The sequence below is a fragment of the Idiotropiscis lumnitzeri genome, chromosome 5 (genome assembly GCF_059441095.1).
Source record: "Idiotropiscis lumnitzeri isolate Australia: NSW breed Sydney's pygmy pipehorse chromosome 5, RoL_Ilum_1.0, whole genome shotgun sequence".
Classification (NCBI taxonomy): domain Eukaryota; kingdom Metazoa; phylum Chordata; class Actinopteri; order Syngnathiformes; family Syngnathidae; genus Idiotropiscis; species Idiotropiscis lumnitzeri.
The window spans coordinates 3,874,515-3,895,672 of NC_142395.1; the positions used below are offsets into that span (position 1 = coordinate 3,874,515).

At 39.1% G+C, this 21,158-nt stretch overlaps 1 protein-coding gene across 2 annotated transcripts in view; it reads right to left on the minus strand.

The window, feature by feature from the left end:
- The window catches only part of arnt2 (aryl hydrocarbon receptor nuclear translocator 2), a 90,903-nt gene that overhangs the window by 44,771 nt on the left and 24,974 nt on the right, over nucleotides 1–21,158 (minus strand). For both annotated transcript variants that reach the window (XM_088295610.1, XM_088295611.1), the window contains 4 exons: nucleotides 17,828–17,893; nucleotides 16,950–17,035; nucleotides 9,235–9,311; nucleotides 5,000–5,134 (listed from right to left, as the gene is read on the minus strand). In XM_088295610.1, the coding sequence (XP_088151736.1) occupies nucleotides 5,000–5,134; nucleotides 9,235–9,311; nucleotides 16,950–17,035; nucleotides 17,828–17,893 (364 nt within the window). The remainder of the gene's footprint in view (nucleotides 1–4,999; nucleotides 5,135–9,234; nucleotides 9,312–16,949; nucleotides 17,036–17,827; nucleotides 17,894–21,158) is intronic.

The following is a 21,158-nucleotide window of genomic DNA, read 5'->3' on the forward strand; positions in this document are numbered from 1 at the left end:
CCTCCCTCACAAAATGTCTTTCTTGTCCTTGCATCTTTACAATAATAGTAATAAGAATTGTTTTTAATGATATATAAGGGATTTTCTTGTCATGTTTGCAAATGCCACTGTTTATTATGAAGAAAATCGCAAATAAAATCAATATATATATGTATATATATATATATATATATATATATTAGTGCTGTCAAGTGATTATTTTTTTTAACTAATTAATCACAAAGAATTCCAAGATTAATGGCGATGAATCACATTTTTCAACTACTATTTTTTGCGAAGCTTGGAACAGATATTGTCATGATCCGTTTCTGTCACGCCACGTGTCTTTTGTTTGTTGTCGCAGCTGGCGCGTGGGCGTGCCTCCCGGCACTCTCGTTCATGTCATGTTTTCACGGCCGGAGAGACACGCCCACCGGCCACACAGCTGAATCATGTTATCCCATGATTACCTTGTATATTTAAACCACCGATGCTGACTCCTCAGCGTCGGATTATTCCTTCCTCCTTGCTCACGCTACGTACCACGCCTGTGTTATCTTGATTCCTCGTTTTCTCGATTCTCGTGTATTATGACCCTTGCTCCGCCAATTGACTACGTCTCGTGCCTTGTACTTCTCGGATTCCTTTGCTCGTCCCAATCGATTCCTCTTGCCCTTCCGCGGCAAGCGATTTTGGTTCTGGTTCTTTTCCCTTGCATTTGCAAGCGCTTTTCGTTATCGTTGTTGCTTTCTTCCTGGAGCGGGTTTTCCCTCCAGCGATTTATGTTGGACTTTGTCGGCTCTGCGCCTTTTTGTACTTTAAGTATTTTTGTGTTAATAAATATTCTGTTAAGCACATCATCTCCTGTGTCCGCGGTTAAAGAGTTCCATCTTCACTGCTTTTCCAGCCTACAGATGTGTACTCAAATTATATCTTGGAATTGATGCAAAATCACCAAATATGAAGTCTATTTAATTCAAAGACTGTTCTAATAGCATTCTTTGAGTCTGGAATACGATCTAAATGGAGACATCTTTACAGGCATTTCACAAAGCTGCCCACAAGCGCCACACTCCAGCAGTGTTGGTTTGCAAGGCCCAGTGGTGACATGAACACGATGTTTTGTTCTGAGACGTGCTAAAGATGTTCAGTTAACTGAGTTAAAATATTTAACTGAGTTAAAAAATGTTGGATTAATCACCTGAGTTAACGCTTTAATTTTGACAGCCCTATATATATATATATATATATATATATATATATATATATATATGTGTATATATATATATATATATATATATGTATATATATATATATATATATATATAGTATATATATATGTATATATAAATAAATAAAAAGGTATTTGGTGACTGAATATTTTCAGAGCTGATGCCCCTTCTGCAACTGCAATCATCCATCATCTGCGCCACCAGTAATGCATCCAAAAAACTACAAACAGCTGGATGTATCCTCCGGTCAAATGATTTGAAAATAGCAGCAGCGTGCAGAGTTGTCAAGTGGTCAAATATTAAGAGGACGAATTTGGCCATATGTTACATTAATGAAACCAAAGACAGACTAAAATAAAATATTTTATCAAAGAAATGGCGTAAAGCCTGCTTGCACTTAGCCGTTATAAAAGATGTTACATTAGGGCTGGGCGATATGACCTAAAATAAATATCGCGATAAATTCGGCAATTTTACCTCGATGACGATAAATGCACGATAAATTCCCCCTGAGGACCAAAATCAAAATAAATGCAGGAAATGCATATTAACTGCTTTTTTTTTTTATTGACCAACTGGTACACATTACTTTCAATGAAAAATAAAAGTACAAAAATCATTTGAATAAACATTCAAAATAGCTTGCTTTGCATGACTTGAACAATGTCACAAAGAACAGGAGAAAAGGGTACCTCTCACAAAATCTTTTCCTGCAAATAGATTGTGCCGAGATGCTGTAATGCCATTTGCAAAGGCCTAAATTTGTGTAAAGGTATCTTGTAAACAATATAAATAATGCCATGTGCAAAGGAGCTAGTCGCCTGTAAACAAAATGCTAAATAAAATGAAAAAAATGTCAATGGAATGCCAATGCCAAATAAACAAGTGTGCTTCATCAGGAAAATGTGCCGTCTCGAGTACGCTGGTGCGCGGTCGCCACTTGTCGTCTATGTACTGCAGATTCAGGCTCAAACAGGGATCCATGTTGCGACTCGACCACAAGTCGGATGTGGATGCAAAATGCTCGACATGTCTCCGCTCCCGTCCCGATGTTGTCCATATCGGGAAGTGCTGTTTGCGACAAATATTTTCGTGCCTCTTGTCGGCTACTTTCATGAAGCGTTTAAATCCTGTGCGCTCCACTGTAACTAGAGGAGCTCTATCTTTAGCTATGTGCTAGGCTATCGCGTCCACCTCTGAGACGTTGTCTCGCATGGTGTCGCCTCCGTTATGGGCTGTTGTCACTTGTCGAACCTTGCTTCTCACTTTGAACTTTCAGTACAAGCTCCAAGTCAACAGCATGGTTGTGTTGTGGGTGGTGAAAAAGAAATGGTTGGACGCGCTGTTTCAGGTGCTTACGACGCATTTTGTAGTTCATGTTCTTTTGCTCAAACATCGTCTTTATGGAACCCAAAACATTTCCAAACGACAGATGTCGAATTTCTTTTCGGGACAAGCGCGACAAGAACAATTTCAACTAACGTTACTTCGTCTGCAGCCGTGTCAGCCGCTTCAGGATTTGAACCGCCAGCTACGAACGCGTCTTCTGTTTACATTCTTCGACAGCGCATGAGTCACGTGACTACATGCGCTGTAGCTGTCTTAAAGATGCATGAACATCGCCGCAGACAGAAAATACTTTTCCTTTTTTTTTTTTAGACACCGAATTTACCGACAGGGGCAAAATGATGTCGGTCATTCTAATACATTTCGGTAACGGTAAATTTTCGGTTTATCGCCCAGCCCTATGTTACATCATATAACAGTTAGCATGTGTGATTTCACTCACTGGAATCAGGAGGCTGTCATTTTTATGCACGCATGTTTTATTTATTAAACAGTCTTGATGATAAATTGAGTGATTAAGTGCAGTCCACATTTATATATTTCATGAAACAAAGCGATATGTAAGCTGTAAGCTACTGACTTGTTTGCATTATTGTTGTCTACCTTTTAGTTGATGCCTTTAATAATAATAATAATAATAATAATGTTCCCTTTATTAGTCCCACAATGGGGAAATTCGAGATTCGAACCCAGGCCTCCTGGGGAGGCTGGGTCCTGAACGCGGCGCCTTAGACCACTCGGCCATCCTTTACAGTATATATATACTTTTGTTTACACTAAACATGTGTATCAGAATTATGTTGTCATGGCGAACACTTACCAAACTGCACGTCAAAACATTTAGGAAGTTTATACCTGTAATTGTAAGTAGATAAATCGTCTTTAATATGAACTAATGATTCAAGTGCCTTTACCTTAGTCTCTATTTATGCTATAATGCATAATAGGTTTGACATTGTTTGTTGTAAAAAAGATTGTTGAAAAATACACTAGAAAAGGACCTTGAAACAACATCCACAAAATAAATCGCAATTTGATTATTTTCCATGATCGTTCAGCCTTAGTTGTGGCACTCGTTTTTTGCGCCATTCAAACCAAACCAAACAGCACAATTGAACGACTGTGTTTCTGAATTGTTGGAGTGAAGACGGGCGCGTTTGGAGCGTTATTTCCGAACTGACCCACCATTACGGAAAGGGGATTTCGGGTACGAGTCCAAGGTTTACTGGTCTTGGTTTCTGGTTTTTGAAAGATAAATTTCTCATAAAAATGCGACTCATAATCCGCAGAACGCTTTTTCTGCTTCATCATGTATTATTTGAACGGTGGATCCGAAAAATACTGCGCAAGGAAATGCAAAAGCAGTTTTGGAATTGAGTTGCTTCCTCATATGTGTTGAGAAATATGAAGTGATGGCAGAAAAGAGCATAAAGAAAATGTCTCAATGCCAGCGACTGTTTTTCATTTTGTCAGTGGAATTTGCACTGTCAGCACATCACAAACAATTTTGATAAGATGGTGAATGTCTGAGGATACTGTGGATTTCATCAAAGAACCTATCGTGACTAGAACGTTGAAATGAAAAGATGAAAATAGCTAATATCTGTCTCTATTTTGATGTCAAGACTCTCCAACCACATAAATAATTGCTCTCAGTTGTAAGATTAAAACAATAGCCGACAATTTGACAATATTTTTGACGAACGAAACAAGTCAGTCATGTTTACTCTTAGGTTACTTAGAACTATAAATGTGTCTTGCCTGCAATCACGTCAAGGCTTTTGTAATTATCAGACCACAAGAAGAGTATCTGGTGGTCAATAATTAGGAGTGATTTACTGGTGTATCCTAACAGTTCAGTTACAGAAAACGATCCCCAATATAAACAGGACAAAACAAATCAAAACTTTAACTTCCACTTTGCCGTATATTTTTGTTACACACGACACAGAAAAGCAGAGCTCACATATGCAGGCATGCAAGGAGAGATGTCAGAGTGAACGGGCACGCAAACCTCTTGAGCTAGGGTCTCGGTCCGGGGTTTACATTCCACACTCACTATTTATTATTTGAAAAATCAACCCAAGCCCTGCGATTGGCTGGCAAACAATACTGTCCAAAGATAGCATGGATAGGCTCCAGCACGCCCGCGACCCTCGTGAGGAGAAGCGGTTTATATAATGGATTGACGGATAATCAAACCAATAGGACAGGCCTGGGCATAAAACAAGACCGGCCAATGACACGTTTCTATACCTTTGCTCTTTACATGGCAGACAGTATACGTCGGTTTAAATGAAAGAAAATATATAAATATAAACTATCTTTCCTGTTTTATCGTCCAATTTACAGAAAGAAGAAAGACATACCATGCTTAAATACATTTGTGTAAATTCTCCCAACATTCTCATCATCCAATTTGTATAATCCTTGCATCTTACCTGAGGCTGATAACCAATAACGTTGATGCAGCGCGGGTCGACAAAGGTGATGACCCCATCTGAATTGTGGCGGGACAAGAACTCTGTGGGTACCGATAGACCATTCATATCCATAGAGACAGGAGAGCTGGTTACCTGAGGGAAGGTTAGAGCACAAAACCTAAATGAAACTAAAGAATGAACAACAGCATGCAATTCTGATGCATATTAAATCTATCTACGAAGGTTATAAAAAAAATAATGATTGTGTAAGTCAATGGGCTTCAAGAAAATTACCGCGGGACAATTGGTATATACTGCAGTATATCATGTGATAGAATAAAAAGAATAGGGCATGTTCAAAAGTTTTCCAATTTCAATTAAATTAATCGATTTGTCTAAGTTTCATCTTCACAAGTAGTATACAGTATATGTAGTATTATATAAAAATATTCTCCGTGCCGTATAACCCTACAGTTTTTATAGAGTTATTTTGATCTGTGGGTTTGGTATTGGTGTAATGGGGTAACTCCAGCACCGTCTGACCGTACCTATTTGGGCTTCTAAGCTGCATGAAACCCATTTAGGAAGTGATACTTATTGTGTATCCATTTCACCTGGTGTTGTGCAAATTGGACAAGCAACAGGTGCAAATGAGAGGCAATTTTCTCTGCTCTCGTTCATTCTGGCTGATGTTTTGGTCATGTTTGCATTTTGTCAGTGCCAAAATAGAAACAAATATCGCTGACCATTCATGACGCTTCAACGACAGCAGTCTTATGCCATTTTCGAGAGGAGCGCTCGTTTGATAATAATCCCTAGGAACAACGCACTACTCTCACCCTCTCAACGCACATGGCGATGCTGGCGCACACACATTCCGACACGCATTCCTTCATTTCCACCGCAGTTAAATCGACATACTGGACAATACACTATGCCCACTTTCCTTACAATTTCAATTGTGCGACCGAGAACGCACACTCAGTTGTTCTGCTATAGTTTGACGCACAAACATAGATTCACGCTCACTACGGACGTGCCGTGCAGACGACAGACGGCTCTATTCGGGAAGTTCAAATATGGGTGTAGTTTACGAGCCCCTTAAATGAGGCAGTTTCCCATTTTTCAGAGGTCAGGTGACTAAGAATTGTCTTGTGTTTTATTAGATGGCATTATTTTAGTTATTTATGAGTGGATAATGTGGGACCATATTGAAACAGATTCTATCCAGATTTAATAAATTATGTTTAAAATGATGGTTGTTATTTATTTTATTTTTTTTTAGTAGGGCTGATTTGATCACAAATCTCTATTCAATGATTTGTTCTATTCTAATGTGTAGACGATTTGAATGTTTTTGTAACATCGACATCATATAACAGGTGTGGTACTGGTCTGGCCGCCGTGTGCGTCTCTGATGTTGCGCTGTATGGTCCAATGGATGCCCATGGAGGCATAGAAAATTAGAGGGAACATTGCCCAGGAAGGATTGTAAGTTTAATATATTTGGGCGTAGTACATTCCAGATTTTCCATCTCTTATTTATCTAATTTATATATTTGTCTGTATTATTGTTGTATTGCACTGGAGAGGGGAGCTCTCTAATCTCGTTGCACTCTTGAGTACAATGACAATAAAGGGATTTCTAATTCTAATCATGTATTTACATGCTGTATTCAGTACCTAGGGAAAAAGAAAAAGCACAAAAGGAGTAGGCTGAAGCAGACGCTTGTAAATGTTTACCCCACCACACAGAATACAGTTTATCAGGGGTATCCAAACCTTCTCCATCAAGAACAACATATTTACACGACAAATATATCACATGCACCTTTAGGGGAGAAAAGCGGTGCTTCACATAGCAGTACTTAGTCAATAAATTCTTCCTTGGATGATGGATGAACTTTGGAGCCAATTTTATTGGGGGTTTTTCAATGACTTATAAGACAGCTCGTTGCCACAAAAAGAAAACAATAAAATCAAATGGGAAAGTGACTTAAAAAAAGCTCAGTTCATGCATAAATTTCAAATGAGGACCATACTGAGCTAGATGGGACGAGGCAAGTAATTTGTTTGGGATGTTTCAGTTGCATCCCTCCCACCCCCAAGTCTTAGATCTTTATCTTCTTTTGAAGAGTGAACAATATAACATGAATTGAAAATAAAATGTTTATATATATATATATATATATATATATATATATATATATATATAAAAAGGCAAAGCAAAACACAAACAGAATTTTCATGGTTACACTCCAATACAAAACAGATTTGGATATTTTGAAACATGATGAAAGTGTTTATGTATGATAAAAGGGAGACCATACAGTATAATTAAACCATTATTGTCATCTAAAAATAGCAAAGTAAGTGTCTCTTAAAGTCTTCAAAAGCAGTCTGACACATCCAGACCTCACTTCCACATTTTTAGAAATTTGTTCCACCATTAGCAAAATGAAATTAAGTACTGCATATATGTTGACGGGTATGATAGGAAATCTAACATTTGCTTGTCATATTTTCCACAATTTCATTTCCAAATCAGAAAGATGATCACATAAATATTGACCACATTGAGTCCAGGGGTGGCCAACCAGTCAGAGACTAGGAGCCACTTTTTTTCTGTTACTGCAAAGAGCCAAATCATACACATGGCCAAACATGAACATCATCCCATGCCTTAACCACGTATGCACGCACACAAACAACCCTGCTCAGCCAGATTTATTGAAAACATTGCACACCAACATGATAATATCAGTTATTTTCAATGCTTAAGATTGTGTGCGCTGTCACACACACGAACTCTCAGTTCAAGCAAGCCCACAAACAAAAATAAAATAAAAAAATTTTAATAGCATTTTTCTTTTTTTCTCTTGTCAAAGCTGCATAGCGAGACTTGTGATATTCCTTATCTTGAACAATCCTCTTCAAATCTGGCTTGTATTCTGTTGTTGCCACTTGAAGCGATTCTTTCAAATGAGTGTCAGTCAGAGTGCAACGGTGATTCAACGACCGTATTAATAGCCGATATTCTGCATTCAACACTGGAGTGGGACAGTTGGAGGTCTGATACACTCAGTTTTAGTTTCAGGAGACAATATTTCAACAGCGTCAATGCGGCATTTTTTAATGAAGTCCCCTTCGTCGTATGGCTTTTTAGCCAGTTTGATGTTCTAAGCCAGTTGATATAATGCAGGCGTTACAGTTACAATGTTTCGGAAACTTTTTGAAAAACTACACCTGCTTTTCAGCCTGACTTTTCAAAGCAACCAACTTGTGCTTGCGAAGTTCAGTCCCTTTTGGAAATTCCTGTTCGATGTTAGGATGGAGTGAGCTTAAGTGACGTTGAAGATTGAAAGCTTTGAAATGCCCGAATGCTGCGTGACATATAAGAAAGCCCGGCATGCCATTACGTTCAACTCAAAAAATAAACTCTCCCACTCTGTCAAAAACGTCCTGTGCTCTTCTTTATATTTTCGTTTAACTATGCATTTTTTCTCTGCCATTTTGAGAGCCAACTTAACGGAAACAATGTCGCGCCAGAGATTCTCTCGTCGTGCGTTTGACGTCACTCGAACAGATTTACCTCGTCAGCGTGCCATTTAGCCGTAGGGTGAATGAATGGCAGCGTCAGGCAAGGATTTTTGATGCATGTCAGGTGAAAGCTCCTGAAGAGCCGCATGAAACTAGCCAAATAGCCTCATGAGGCTCGGGAGCCGTGGGTTGACCAGGCCAGAACAAACAAATATGAAAAACTAAGATTTAGAGGGAAATAATGTGTTCAATGGCGGCACAGTCGCCAACTGGTTAGCACGATGGCCTCACAGTGCAGAGGTTGTGCGTTTGATTCCGGCTCCGGCCTGCCTGTGTGGAGTTTGCATGTTCTCCTCGTGCCTGCGTGGGTGTCCTCCGGGTACTCCGGTTTCCTCCCACATTCCAAAAACATGCATGGCAGGTTGATTGGACACTCTAAATTGCCCCTATGTATGAGCGTGAGTGCGGATGGTTGTTCATCTATGTGTGCCCTACGATTGGCTGGCAACCAGTTCAGAGTGTACCCCGCCTACTGCCCGAAAATAGCTGGGATAGGCTTCAGCACTCCCGCGACCCTTGTGAGGAGAAGCGGTACAGATAATGGATGGATAGATGGATAATGTGTCCAATCCAAAATCCTGGGACAGTTTTGCCATGTTTAGAATGAATTTCTTCCGAGACGTTAAATAATACGAAGGCCGGACAGTACCCACCTGCAGTCTTCCAATGGCCACAAGGCAATATTTTCCTGTCTGTCCTGCTTCTGTGTCCTCATCTGGTACAGTCATACCTGAGGGGGAGAGACAGTCCAATTTGATCATTCTATTTTTGCAAAGGTTGCACTTTCATTTCGCTTTTGAAAACTCGGGAACAGCAAGCAGAGGTGAGTCCCCCACTGGCTCAAACCCAGCACATGTCCATTATTAAAACACACACATCCAAGCACAGTTTCGGACATTACATATATTTTTCCTCCCCCAAGACCGCCCCCCCAGGCAAACATATGTTATCCCACTGGCAAAAAAAATAAAATTCAAAATATGAACATATATTAGGTATTCTGTATTATTCAAAGCTCCTGTTGTGGTTGTGGGGACAACTTTGTGTCTTGTGGTGTGGCTCATTACAATGCGGCGGGTGTTTTGTTGTTGTTTTTGCACATTGTCATCCATTTTCTAAAAGTTTCAGGCTTGAAAAATAAAGAGTTTAATTATCAATACACGGTTTACGCCTACCATATGTAGCTTGTTAAATGGCAAAGAAGCATATGCGGTAGATTCAAACCCCTAACATCACCACTCAGGAAAATTTACATTTTTAACAGGTACATTTGCGTTTCGGCCAAATAAACAAAGTCTCGCCACTAGAAAGACTCCGAGTTGTCAACATTTTTGGGGTTTTCATTCTTTGAATAGTTTCGGGTGACAAAATATTGACAGTTTATTTATTTATTTTTTTTGTTACGATTTATTCAATACGATTTCACCGTAGTGGTATAATGATGAAGTAGGACTGGGCGATATGACCTAAAATCAATATCGCGATAAATTCGGCAATTTTACCTCGATGACGATAAATGCACGATAAATTCTCCCTGAGGACCAAAATCAAAATAAATGCAGGAAATGCATATTAACTGCTTTTTTTTATTGACCAACTGGTACACATTACTTTCAATGAAAAATAAAAGTGCAAAAATCATTTGAATAAACATTCAAAATAGCTTGCTTTGCATGACTTGAACAATGTCACAAAGAACAGGAGAAAAAGGGTACCTCTCATAAAATCTTTTCCTGCAAATAGATTGTGCCGAGATGCTGTAATGCCATTTGCAAAGGCCCAGATTTGTGTGACGGTATCTTGTAAACAATATAAATAATGCCATGTGCAAAGGAGCTAGTCGCCTGTAAACAAAATGCTAAATAGAATGGAAAAAAATGTCAATGGAATGCCAATGCCAAATAAACGCGTGGGCTTCATCAGGAAAATGTGCCGTCTCGAGTACTCCGGAGCGCAGTCGCCACTTGTCGTCTATGTAATGCACATTCAGGCTCAAACAGGGATCCATGTTGCGACTCGACCACAAGTCGGATGTGGATGCAAAATGCTTGACATGTCTCCGCTCCCGTCCCGATGTTGTCCATATCGGGAAGTGCTGTTTGCGGCAAATATTTTCGTACCTCTTGTCGGCTACGTTCATGAGGCGTTTCAATCCTGTGCACTCCACTGTAACTAGAGGAGCTCTATCTTTAGCTATGTGCTAGGCTATCGCGTTCACCTCTGAGACGTTCTCTCGTATGGTGTCGCCTCCGTTAGTGGGCTGTTGTCACTTGTCAAACCTTGCTTCTCACTTTGAACTTTTAGCACAAGCTCCAAGTCAACAGCATGGTTGTTTGTGAGTGGTGAAAAATAAAAGGTTGGACGCGCTGTTTCAGGTGCTTACGACGCATTTTTTAGTTCATGTTCTTTTGCTCAAACATCGTCTTTATGGAACCCAAAACATTTCCAAACGACAGATGTAGAATTTCTTTTCGGGACAAGCGCGACAAGAACAATTTCCACTAACGTTACTTCGTCTGCAGCCGTGTCAGCCGCTTCAGGATTTGAACCGCCAGCTACGAACGCGTCTTCTGTTTACATTCTTCTACAGCGCATGAGTCACGTGACTACATGCGCTGTAGCTGTCTTAAAGATGCATGAACATCGCCGCAGACAGAAAAGACTTTTCTTTTTCTTTTTTTTAGACACCGAATTTACCGACATGGGCAAAATGATGTCGGTCATTCTAATACATTTCAGTAACGGTAAATTTTCGGTTTATCGCCCAGCCCTATGATGAAGACAGTTTTATTTACAGAATGACACGTTACAACATATATCAGGTTATACGGTCGTTTCCCAAATCTAAATAGATTAAAAAAATATGTATTTATAAATAAATATTTGATATAAATACTAATTTTTTCATGTATTGTTCAAATCGGACAAATCAAAATCAAAGTGCAGCACAAACAAATAACATTGCTGATACCATAAACATTTAATATACACTGTCTTAAGATAATTGTCATCTTATTCATTATCTGTATTTTTACTGTTCAGATTAAATGGGAAGTCAAAGACAAACATTTCTATTTCAATAGGTATTATGAAACAGGTAACGACCAATCATGGCTAATATTGGGAATGTCACATGACCAAACTCAGAAAACTGGGGAGCCGTGATTGCTTGTGGATAAAATTAAAAAAAAAAGTGTGGATTTTGCTGCTGAGTAAGTCGCACTAAAGAGGCCAAAAATTGGGCTACATGCATGTCGTCTTATGCCGGCATAAGATGCCAAACTGTGCACAGCCGGTATTTGTTTTATTTATTTATATAATCTCATTTTACTGTCTTATTCATTAGTTTTTTCGTTATCCTTTCAAGTTCTATTTAAAGAAGAGTTTTCTAGGATTTAAGAACTTTTATGTTCTTCAAAATCAAGGCTCCAAATACAATTTAGTTATAACAACAAAAATGTCCACATGATATGAAAATAAAAATAGAACAATAACATTAGCTAAAATAAATATGAAAATGAGATGATACTTATTCACAGTTTGAATGTGTGCAAAGATGCAAGGTATCAAACGTGTTGGTGGAGCAGAATGGAAAAGCAAGAGACCCCAAATTCCAGGGTAATTTTGTGCCCAACTAAAAAAATAGAGTTCAAGTTAAATAATCAAAGGTGTTGGTGGAGCAGAATGGAGAAGCAAGAGGCCCTTAATTCCCCAAATTACATGGTCATTTTGTGCCCAACTAAAAAAATAGAGTTCAAGTTAAATAAGTGTTGAGCGTGCTGCGATGAATGGGCACGAGGCTATGATAGTTTTGATAAGTTGAATTTTAGTAGTTGAATAAATACTAAGTTTTGAAGTCAAGAAATAATCCATCCATCCATTCTACAAGCCCATGAGGGTCGCGGGCTTGCTGGAGCCCAGCTGTTTTCGGGCAGTAGGCGGCGCAATTCAGAGTGTCCAATCGACCTACCATGCATGTCTTTGGAATGTGGGAGGAAAACTAAGCACCCGGAGGAAACTCATGCTGGCACAGGGAGGCCATCCGTGCCACCCTCAAGGAATAATAATTGTATTAATTGTGATTTCACTCTCAGTCAAAATAATTGTGATAATTATTTCCACAATCGTCCATCTCTACCAATACTACCAGATTTCTAGAACTACTAGATCTCCCCAAGTTTTTGTTTTGACAAGTTGTGCTCTGGCAATGGCACCATTGTCAAAAATTATTATTACTCAATGTTTAAGTAACCTTTTTTTTTCTTGCTTTTTAAAATTGTCTTGTCTGTCTGTCAGGACATTATGCCTTTGGCGTCTCCTTCTCCTCTCCTGGGAACACCAGAGTCCACACGTCTTTCCTGTTCTCCAACAGCTAGCGCTGCTAGCGGGTCAGCTCTTATAAAAGTATTAGCTTATTTCTTTATTGATTTAGACTTTCTGGCGTGTACTTCGAAAAATATCATTAACTATAGAATGCAATAGCCCATATTTTACTATAAGCTAATAATACCTTGAACTGACTCACCATCAGCTCCAGACTCACCTCACCAATATTTTGAAGCAGATGTAATGCCTCCTCTACTGCATAAATCTTTTTTGGAGTGACTTTTCCCTACAATCAAAGCCACCGGTGGATAGTGGCTGCTATTGAAATCTGCGGCCCCATCCCAGCGGCACAAAAGATTTATATGGAAACAAAGCCGCCAAATTGACAGTCACAGTAGTTGAAGGATTAATCACATGTAAATCCATCCATCCATTATTCGAGTCACGTGTCCTTACAAGGGTCGTGGTGTGCTGGAGCCTATACCAGCCGTATTCGGGCGGCTCAATTAACCTACCATGCATGTTTTTGAATAGTGGGAGGAAACCGGAGTGCATGGAGAAAACCCACACAGAAACTGGGAAGAACATGCAAACTCCACTTGGGAAGGATGGGGTTAACCCGTTGACGACCGTGCTGCCTGACTTATACCTTATATATTTAGAAATACCCCATTTAATAACGTCGATAATCGCGGCTATTAGTCTGATGCAACAAATCCGCTTTTATTATGGTGTGTTTTGTAGCCTGAAAATTACAGTAAGTGGAGGTGAATAAGAAATTAGCCAGCTAATGATCATTAAATAATGTTTGCAAATTATGAAAGCTGGACGGACTGGTGAAGTGCAAGGACAAAAGCGCTTTAAAAGGACGAGGAAGGACAGGGACAAGGAATGATTATTTCATGAATAAGGACGGAGGGACAATGACGAAATGTTGCCCATGTCGCGATCGGAGGACGGACCGGCAAAATTGGGTAAATCTCTGCAAACCGGAACGCTTGGCATCTTACGTAAAAGTAGCTGTTCCTTGCTTTACTCCAGAGAAGGATAACTGAGCAAATTAGCAGTCAAAGTTAATGTGACATTCTGAAATCTATATGAACAATGACAATACCACAGTCCTTCAGTATTTGAGTCTCGGACATTGGTCAAGATTAGCATACTGTAGGAGTTGTTTAATTTGCTTAAACACACGTTACCAGTAAACAAAGGATATCTAAAAAATATAAATTAACACTTTATCATTAATTTCATTTTCCTCCACTAATGCAGTTCACATCGCAGGCAACTAGATAGGAAACAGCATGGGTACACAATGTGCAACGTTGTTTCTAAGCATCTTGTGTCTTCTTCTGCAGTTTATTACTGCATGTGCAGATGAAAATTGTTTGCTAGCCGTCATGTGCAAAGAACATTCCAAGGAAATATTGTCCGTGTAAGGAATCTAAACGTGTCAGTGTTTTAAACATGTGGTAGGTTGAGTTCAGTTTGAGTTATTCCAGATACAGTCAAAAGTTCAAAGGGTTTAGTGCAGTTTGGTGCGTGATGTTTACTTCCCTAACACGAGTGTAACCGACATAGTTCAAATTTTCAGATGGTACCCTATTTTCTTCTTATAAACAAGACAATGAAAATAGCCAATGATGAAAACTATTTTTCTGTTGTATAATTGTTGTAGTACACAGCCTGTGACACACATGTTCACCCATGTCAACGGCTTGTATGTAATCAAAATAAGTTTGTCTGGCTTGGAAATTGTTTAGGTCTCACATCAGTAATTTAGAGCTATTTGAGTTTTGCAAGAATGCCATAAAAAATCCAGCAGCCTAAAATGGGAAAATAGCAAAGTGGAACCATAGTTCAGCTAATTCCTTCAGTGACTCTCCCTGTGAACCAAAATCAGAATCAGAATCAGAAATCCCTTTATTGTAATTGTACTCAAGTGTGCAACGAGATTAGAGAGCTCCCCTTTCCAGTGCAATACAACAATGATTCAGATAAATATATAAATTAGATAAATAAGAGAATAGTTAGTGCAATGGAAAATAATACTGAATAGGATATATAAAAACACATCACGTTGCTGTTCTGCAAGGTAAGGGTGGTCGTGTGTGTGTGTGTGAGAGTTTAGAGTTTGCAAAAAAACAAAAATAACTGATACATATGAAGCATAGTGAGTTGAGAGAGATGGTGAACCAAAAGCAAACGTTTGGTTTCTAAACAAAACAGATTTTGTCCACTGTACAATGAACCTAATTGAAAGTAATAATAAATTCAAAAACAGGAAATTAACCAATGAAAATGTACTACTTCTGAATGTTGGTTTAAAAGAATGAAAGGAACAGACCAGTCAAAATTAATTTTTCCAGTATTCGAGTAGTCAATTGCGTATAAGGAATAAAAGTGCAAACATCAATGGCATCTGATTTCTGGAAAAAGATTTAAGCCGATTAAGTATAAAAAAAATGACATAAGTTGTACGTATTTTAAAACGTGAGTGGTAGATATGGGACTTGAATTCAAAAGACGTAGGCCGAGTGAGCGACATGCTGTCAGCAAGTGAGAATCAGGTGGTTCGTTGACTCAAGCCTCTTGTTATGGCCTGGCTACATGTGAGCGTCTGGTTGTGAGTTGTGGGTGACATCAGCTAATGCTTGGGTGTGCCCAGTGTGTTATATGTCCATTGCTGTTCAATAAAAGGCCACTCTTGCTCTCCTTTCACACTGTATATTGTTCGTTGGTCTTTGTTGACATGAAAGTCTGACTGAATGTCTATATCATTTTTTTTTTATGACATCCGATTTATTTGTGAGCATATGATGTAACTCACATGCAGAGACTCAAATGACAACACAGATGAACAATATACAAACAATAATGAATAAATGATACAAATATTACATTTAGTTGCCTGCTCTGACTATATCCCCATTGAATGAATCTCCTTGAGTCTGAGTCATATCCTCGCAATGTGATAATCGAGCATTTGTCAGTGTCCTGTCCCAAGTTTTAAAAGCAATATTACTCGAATACACACACCCAATTTCTACGTACACAGGTTGAGTTAAATCTAACAAGATGTGGTTTTAATAAGATTCCTGGCCACCCAAAATAATCTGTGATAGCTCTTTTCCCTGTAACTTCTTTGCCTATTCCACTAACACTTCCAATTCCAATGATTTCAAAAGTCATTTTACTTGTTGGTCTCCCTCAAAGCTACCTGAAGTGCAAAACCTTTTAAATACAGCACTCGACAACACTTGCAGACCTGATGCCAACAGCGCACATAATCTATTAGAGCACGTTAAAATGCAATTTAATTCCCATTCTTTGGGATCTTATTAAATGATTGCAATCTTAATACAAAGTCGATCACATGCAGCTTGCACACCAACCTTGTGCGCAATCTGTTTGTGTGGTCAGGCAATTTAGCACCTGCTATTTGGGATCTTAGAAAATCAGGCTCTATGAGAGGAAAATGCACTGCACTTCCAACTGACGTGGAAGGAATGCACTAATTCCTTAGTTAAAATTGCGGAAAGGTACTTCCGATCATTAGTGTTTATCCTTGATGTCTTTTCATTGGCATTCCGAGGATAATGGGGAACTGACTTACTGTCGGCTATCTACGTTCTGCTCACCCTGTTTTTTACTAGGTGAAAACCAGGCCTATGGAGTACAAGATAGGATACACTCCACTCGTTCCCGACACACTTCAAAACAGGACTCTTGTCACAGCAAACACCCATTATGTCAGGTGGGGAAGAAAACACTTCAAAAATATGCTTGTTTGCTTTGTATTGTTGGCAAGAAAAATATATTAGAAAGTGCACTGACATTGGCCACACTCAGATCTCAGATATGGAAACCATGCATCTTATTTTGGATTTCTGCTTTAATTCAAGTTCTGATCAATGGGCAGTGCAAATCCCGTAGCGGCTTTCGATTGGATAAGGTTTCACTCATGAAGTGGGGTGAAGCGTGGGGCAAGAGGGGACACAGAGGCCAGTCCAGGAGGGTGCATATGCAAGTATTTGTTTACCTGCGGGGGGCCAAGCTTTGATATAGCCGGTGCAATGAACCACAGAGTACTGAGCCTCCCCTTCTTTTGATGGTCCGAGGGCATTCCTGTCAGTCAAAAACAAACACACCGCAGCATGTTAAGCTCTGGCGCAAGTGTGGAGCAATGACATTTCAACATTTCTGAAATCACCGTCAATGTGCTTTTATTTTCTTGGCCACAAAGCATAAATGCCTGATTTATTTTCAAGATTTTTGGAAACCAAGAAAAGCAATTTTTAGAACACATTTTTTTTTCAATTGGGTCTTTTTCCTTTGGCTTACTCGTTCACTCATCTGGTTGAATTTTTGTTACAATTTCAATAAAAATACCAGCTGTGTTTAAAAATGTTTTTTCTCGTTTTCCAAAAACATTGTAATATGACTTAGACAATTGTATGTAGCCGACGGTTTTAGTTTACAGCCTACATAGCATTGGTTGTATTTGATTTGTAGAACAAAAGAGTTTCACCACTGACACATCAATTAGATTACAAATGTACAGATTTGTATAGGACATGAAAAAAAACATATCTTGTATCTCTAAATGGCAAAGGTTTCAATTAAACGCCCAATAAATATTTATTCAAAAGTGGTCTGGAAAATTGACAGACTGAGGCAAGTTAGAATCCTGCATGAATTTATCTTTCATGTTGATAACATAAGAACTGGATTACAACTTCAAAATAGCAACAGTGCTGTGGCCTGAAGTATGAAGGAGGGCAGGACAGAGACTCAATTATCATAATTTCAACCTCTGTATCGCAGTGTGAGAAGAGCAAGAGAACATGTTTGACGGAAACACACGATGATGGCAATGATGATAGTGACTGACAAACTTGTTTAGTCAAGACCTTTTACCTGTATCTCTTCCTCATATTAGACAGACGATTTAGTGAAATGTGATCCAGGGGAGCACTGCCACACCTGCGTATACAAAAGAAGAAATCTGTTATTCTGCAGCTGGACTTTTCGTGATACTTGTTGCATAAACACTGTGCGCTAAGCTTCAAGTTCACTGCAGTATTGCCTTTCTGCAAGCTTAAAACAGTGGCAAAAGATGGCGAGTATCCATCAGAGTTTCCTGGTGACCATTGTCAAAATTAGTTGGTCCAACAGTAAAAACAATTCCCTGGCTGGACATTACAAATGCCTGTCTGGATTCAATAATAGTTTCCCTGAAATGTTGGCCTGCAGATCAATCTGTGCTCTCTCGAGCCATGTTTATGTATGTGTCAGAGAAGTGTTTCACTGATTTGTGTCGTCTCTCGCAGACGGTCTCAGAAGCATGTTGTTTGAATTACAAAGAGCCAGGAATAGCAACAAAAGAGGAAAATGCCAGTCCAACAAATTCCTAACAACTTAGCACACTGCAGATGTTATGAAAGTCAAATGACATTATGAACGATATAGACAAAACAAAGTGGCCTCTCATGTTTCGAGACACTGGCCAAAACCACAAAATGCCGGTGATACTTTGTTTTGTTAACCTAACCTTGTGAAAGGCTGTAATTTGATTTGATTTCTATGATGATATGACCTACTTTGGAGCCCATGCTTGTTTAGGGTCAGTTGCGATGGAGTAAAAAAAAACTGGCAGCACGAGCACAGCACATACAACGTATTTAACATTAAACAAGATTTATTTTTTAATGTAACAATCTTAAACAGAGGCAGTACCGTGGCACAGAGGTTAAGCACTATTCATCTCCAAGCATAAAAGTAAAAAAAATGCATCCTCTTCCTGAGCTTAAGTGGGTTCACTAAAGGTATTCCCACAGTCAAAAAATGCACATTTCAGGGAGAATAGACACTCTAAATCAGGCGTGGGCAAACTACGACCCAGGGGCCACATGCAGCCCGTTAACGCTTTAATCCAGGCCGCCAAACTTGAAAAAAATTAAATGAATAAACCTTGTTAATGTTTTATTTTCTAAATACTCTGGTGTGTCAAACACATATATTTTGTTGTAATGCTTTTGTTCATTTTTATTTAAAATTAAATGTTTTTTTTTTTCTCCGATGGGGTGAGGTGACCAAAACACTCCATCCATCTGCTCCTGGTCCGGCCCCTCTGTCAAATTTTAGAACCCATTGTGGCTCACCAAACAAAAAGTTTGCCCACCCCTGCTCTAAATAGTGCGTGCAAGTGTTTGTGTCACATATTTGGCAAAAAACATAAGAAAAATCTTTTTTGATTTTGTACCTTTTTTGTCTCGTGGAAGAGCATTTAATTGTTCTCTCACTATACTACCCTGGCATAGATTGACGTGACTTGTCAAAATGATTTTTGAACTAATTAAAGGTACATTCAAGTCAAACATTTGCTTGACAATATATTCTATGTGGGCCCATTTGTCTAAACACGGCATTCTGATTAATATTGGGTTTGTGGAATATAAATTAAGCAACAAAATCCACCCATTTTTATCCACAAGCATTGACGACTCACCTGTTTTCTGAGTTTGGTCATGATGTTCGCAAGATGAGCCATGATTGGTCATTACCTGTGCCTGAGCAACTGTTATGTCATTTTCAGTCAATAGCAAGTAGCAAAATGGTAGGCACCTGAGATGGAAATTTATGGGTGGATTTTGCTGCTTAATTCATATTCCACAAATAATATGTTCGTCACAATAGTATGTTTAAACCAGTGTGGCCGCATAGAACATATTGTTAATGGGGAAGGAAGGACAACATTTTCTTCAGAAAAATGTTATCATATCAGCATATTCATGTGCCACAGCACAGTGGTTGGCAATCGCTGTTATACAGTATATTGTAAAAACACAAAGAACATTTGTAACACTAAACATTGGTTGAGTTGTGAACTGAACTTAGATGTATAAAAGAGAGTTGGAAACAGATATTGTGGTGCAGACTTTTTTATACTAACTGCTGATTGCCTGAGGCTTAAAGGATGTTACTATGTTACTGTCAAAAATGTGTTTATTATCAAAATGAATTGCAGACCTTTTCCACTGAAAAGTTCTTGAAGAGTTCAATGTGAGGATTATCGGAAGCCAGTGTATTGTCACTGGACATCCAACTATTCTAACTATTGCACAAAGCCATTTTTCCCCCACAAGCAAATATACCAAGAAAGGAAATATTACTCCACTGTGTGGATATTAACCATTTTTGAAAGAGCAAAAACACTCCGAACTGCATGTAACATTTATTTTAAGACCCTGTAAAGCAGTGCTTCTCAAATCGTGCGGCGGGCGCCCCTGTGGGGTGGTGGGGTGCGATGCTGAGGGGGGCACAAGTGACCCTGGTGAACATGCTTTTTTTCCGCCGTACAAGAAAAAAGTGTAATTGCACATCCACTCCAATACAAAACAGTACAATACAATTTTATTTATACATTTCACAACAGCTGGAGCTGTAACAGAGCGCTTTCCATATGGTGTAATATAAATTAGTGGGAAATTAGCAGACAATTTTAAAGACAAACAATAGACACTAGAAGAATAGAAGAACAGTGACATTCTCATGTTGAGTCGAAAGCCAAAGAATAAAAATGTGTCTTCAAATGGGTTTTAAAAATGGACAGAGATGGGGCTTGCCTTACATTTAATGGGAGCTCATTCCATAGGAAAGGGCTGGTAACAGAAAAGGCGCGATCCCCCTGAGGCTGCGCTTAGTCCTCGACACCTACAGCAGCATTCGTTCGGCAGACCTGAGTCAGCGGGCAGGTGCGAAGGGGTGGAGGAACTCAGAGAGGTACGCCATTTAAAGATTTGAAGATGAACAGAAGTATCATAAAGCAAACTCTTAAGTGCACTGGGAGCCAGTGTGTATAAGTGATCCGTCTACCGCGCCAGTAGTCGGCAGTGGCCCTCTCAATTGCCCATTGTGGGCAGCGAGAATTAACTCTACGTAATAGGTTTGTTTTGAAACGAAAATGCTATTATTTATAGTTGCGGCGGAGAGTGGGTGGTGGGGGTGCAAATTGTTTTCTTCTTGTTTGTGGGGGCGTAACAGAAAATAATTGAGAAGCACAGCTGTAAAGTGAATTATGAGATTTTCTTTCCTAAACTATTGAACATTAAACATGTTTGAAGATATTTGTTGAAAACATGAACAAAGACTGAAAACTGTGTTGTACTTAATTGTGGAGCTATAGTGTAAAACTGTACTTCGCCCTTTCAGCTTCCTTGTGTTTTTGTTTAAACCTGCACTGTTATGA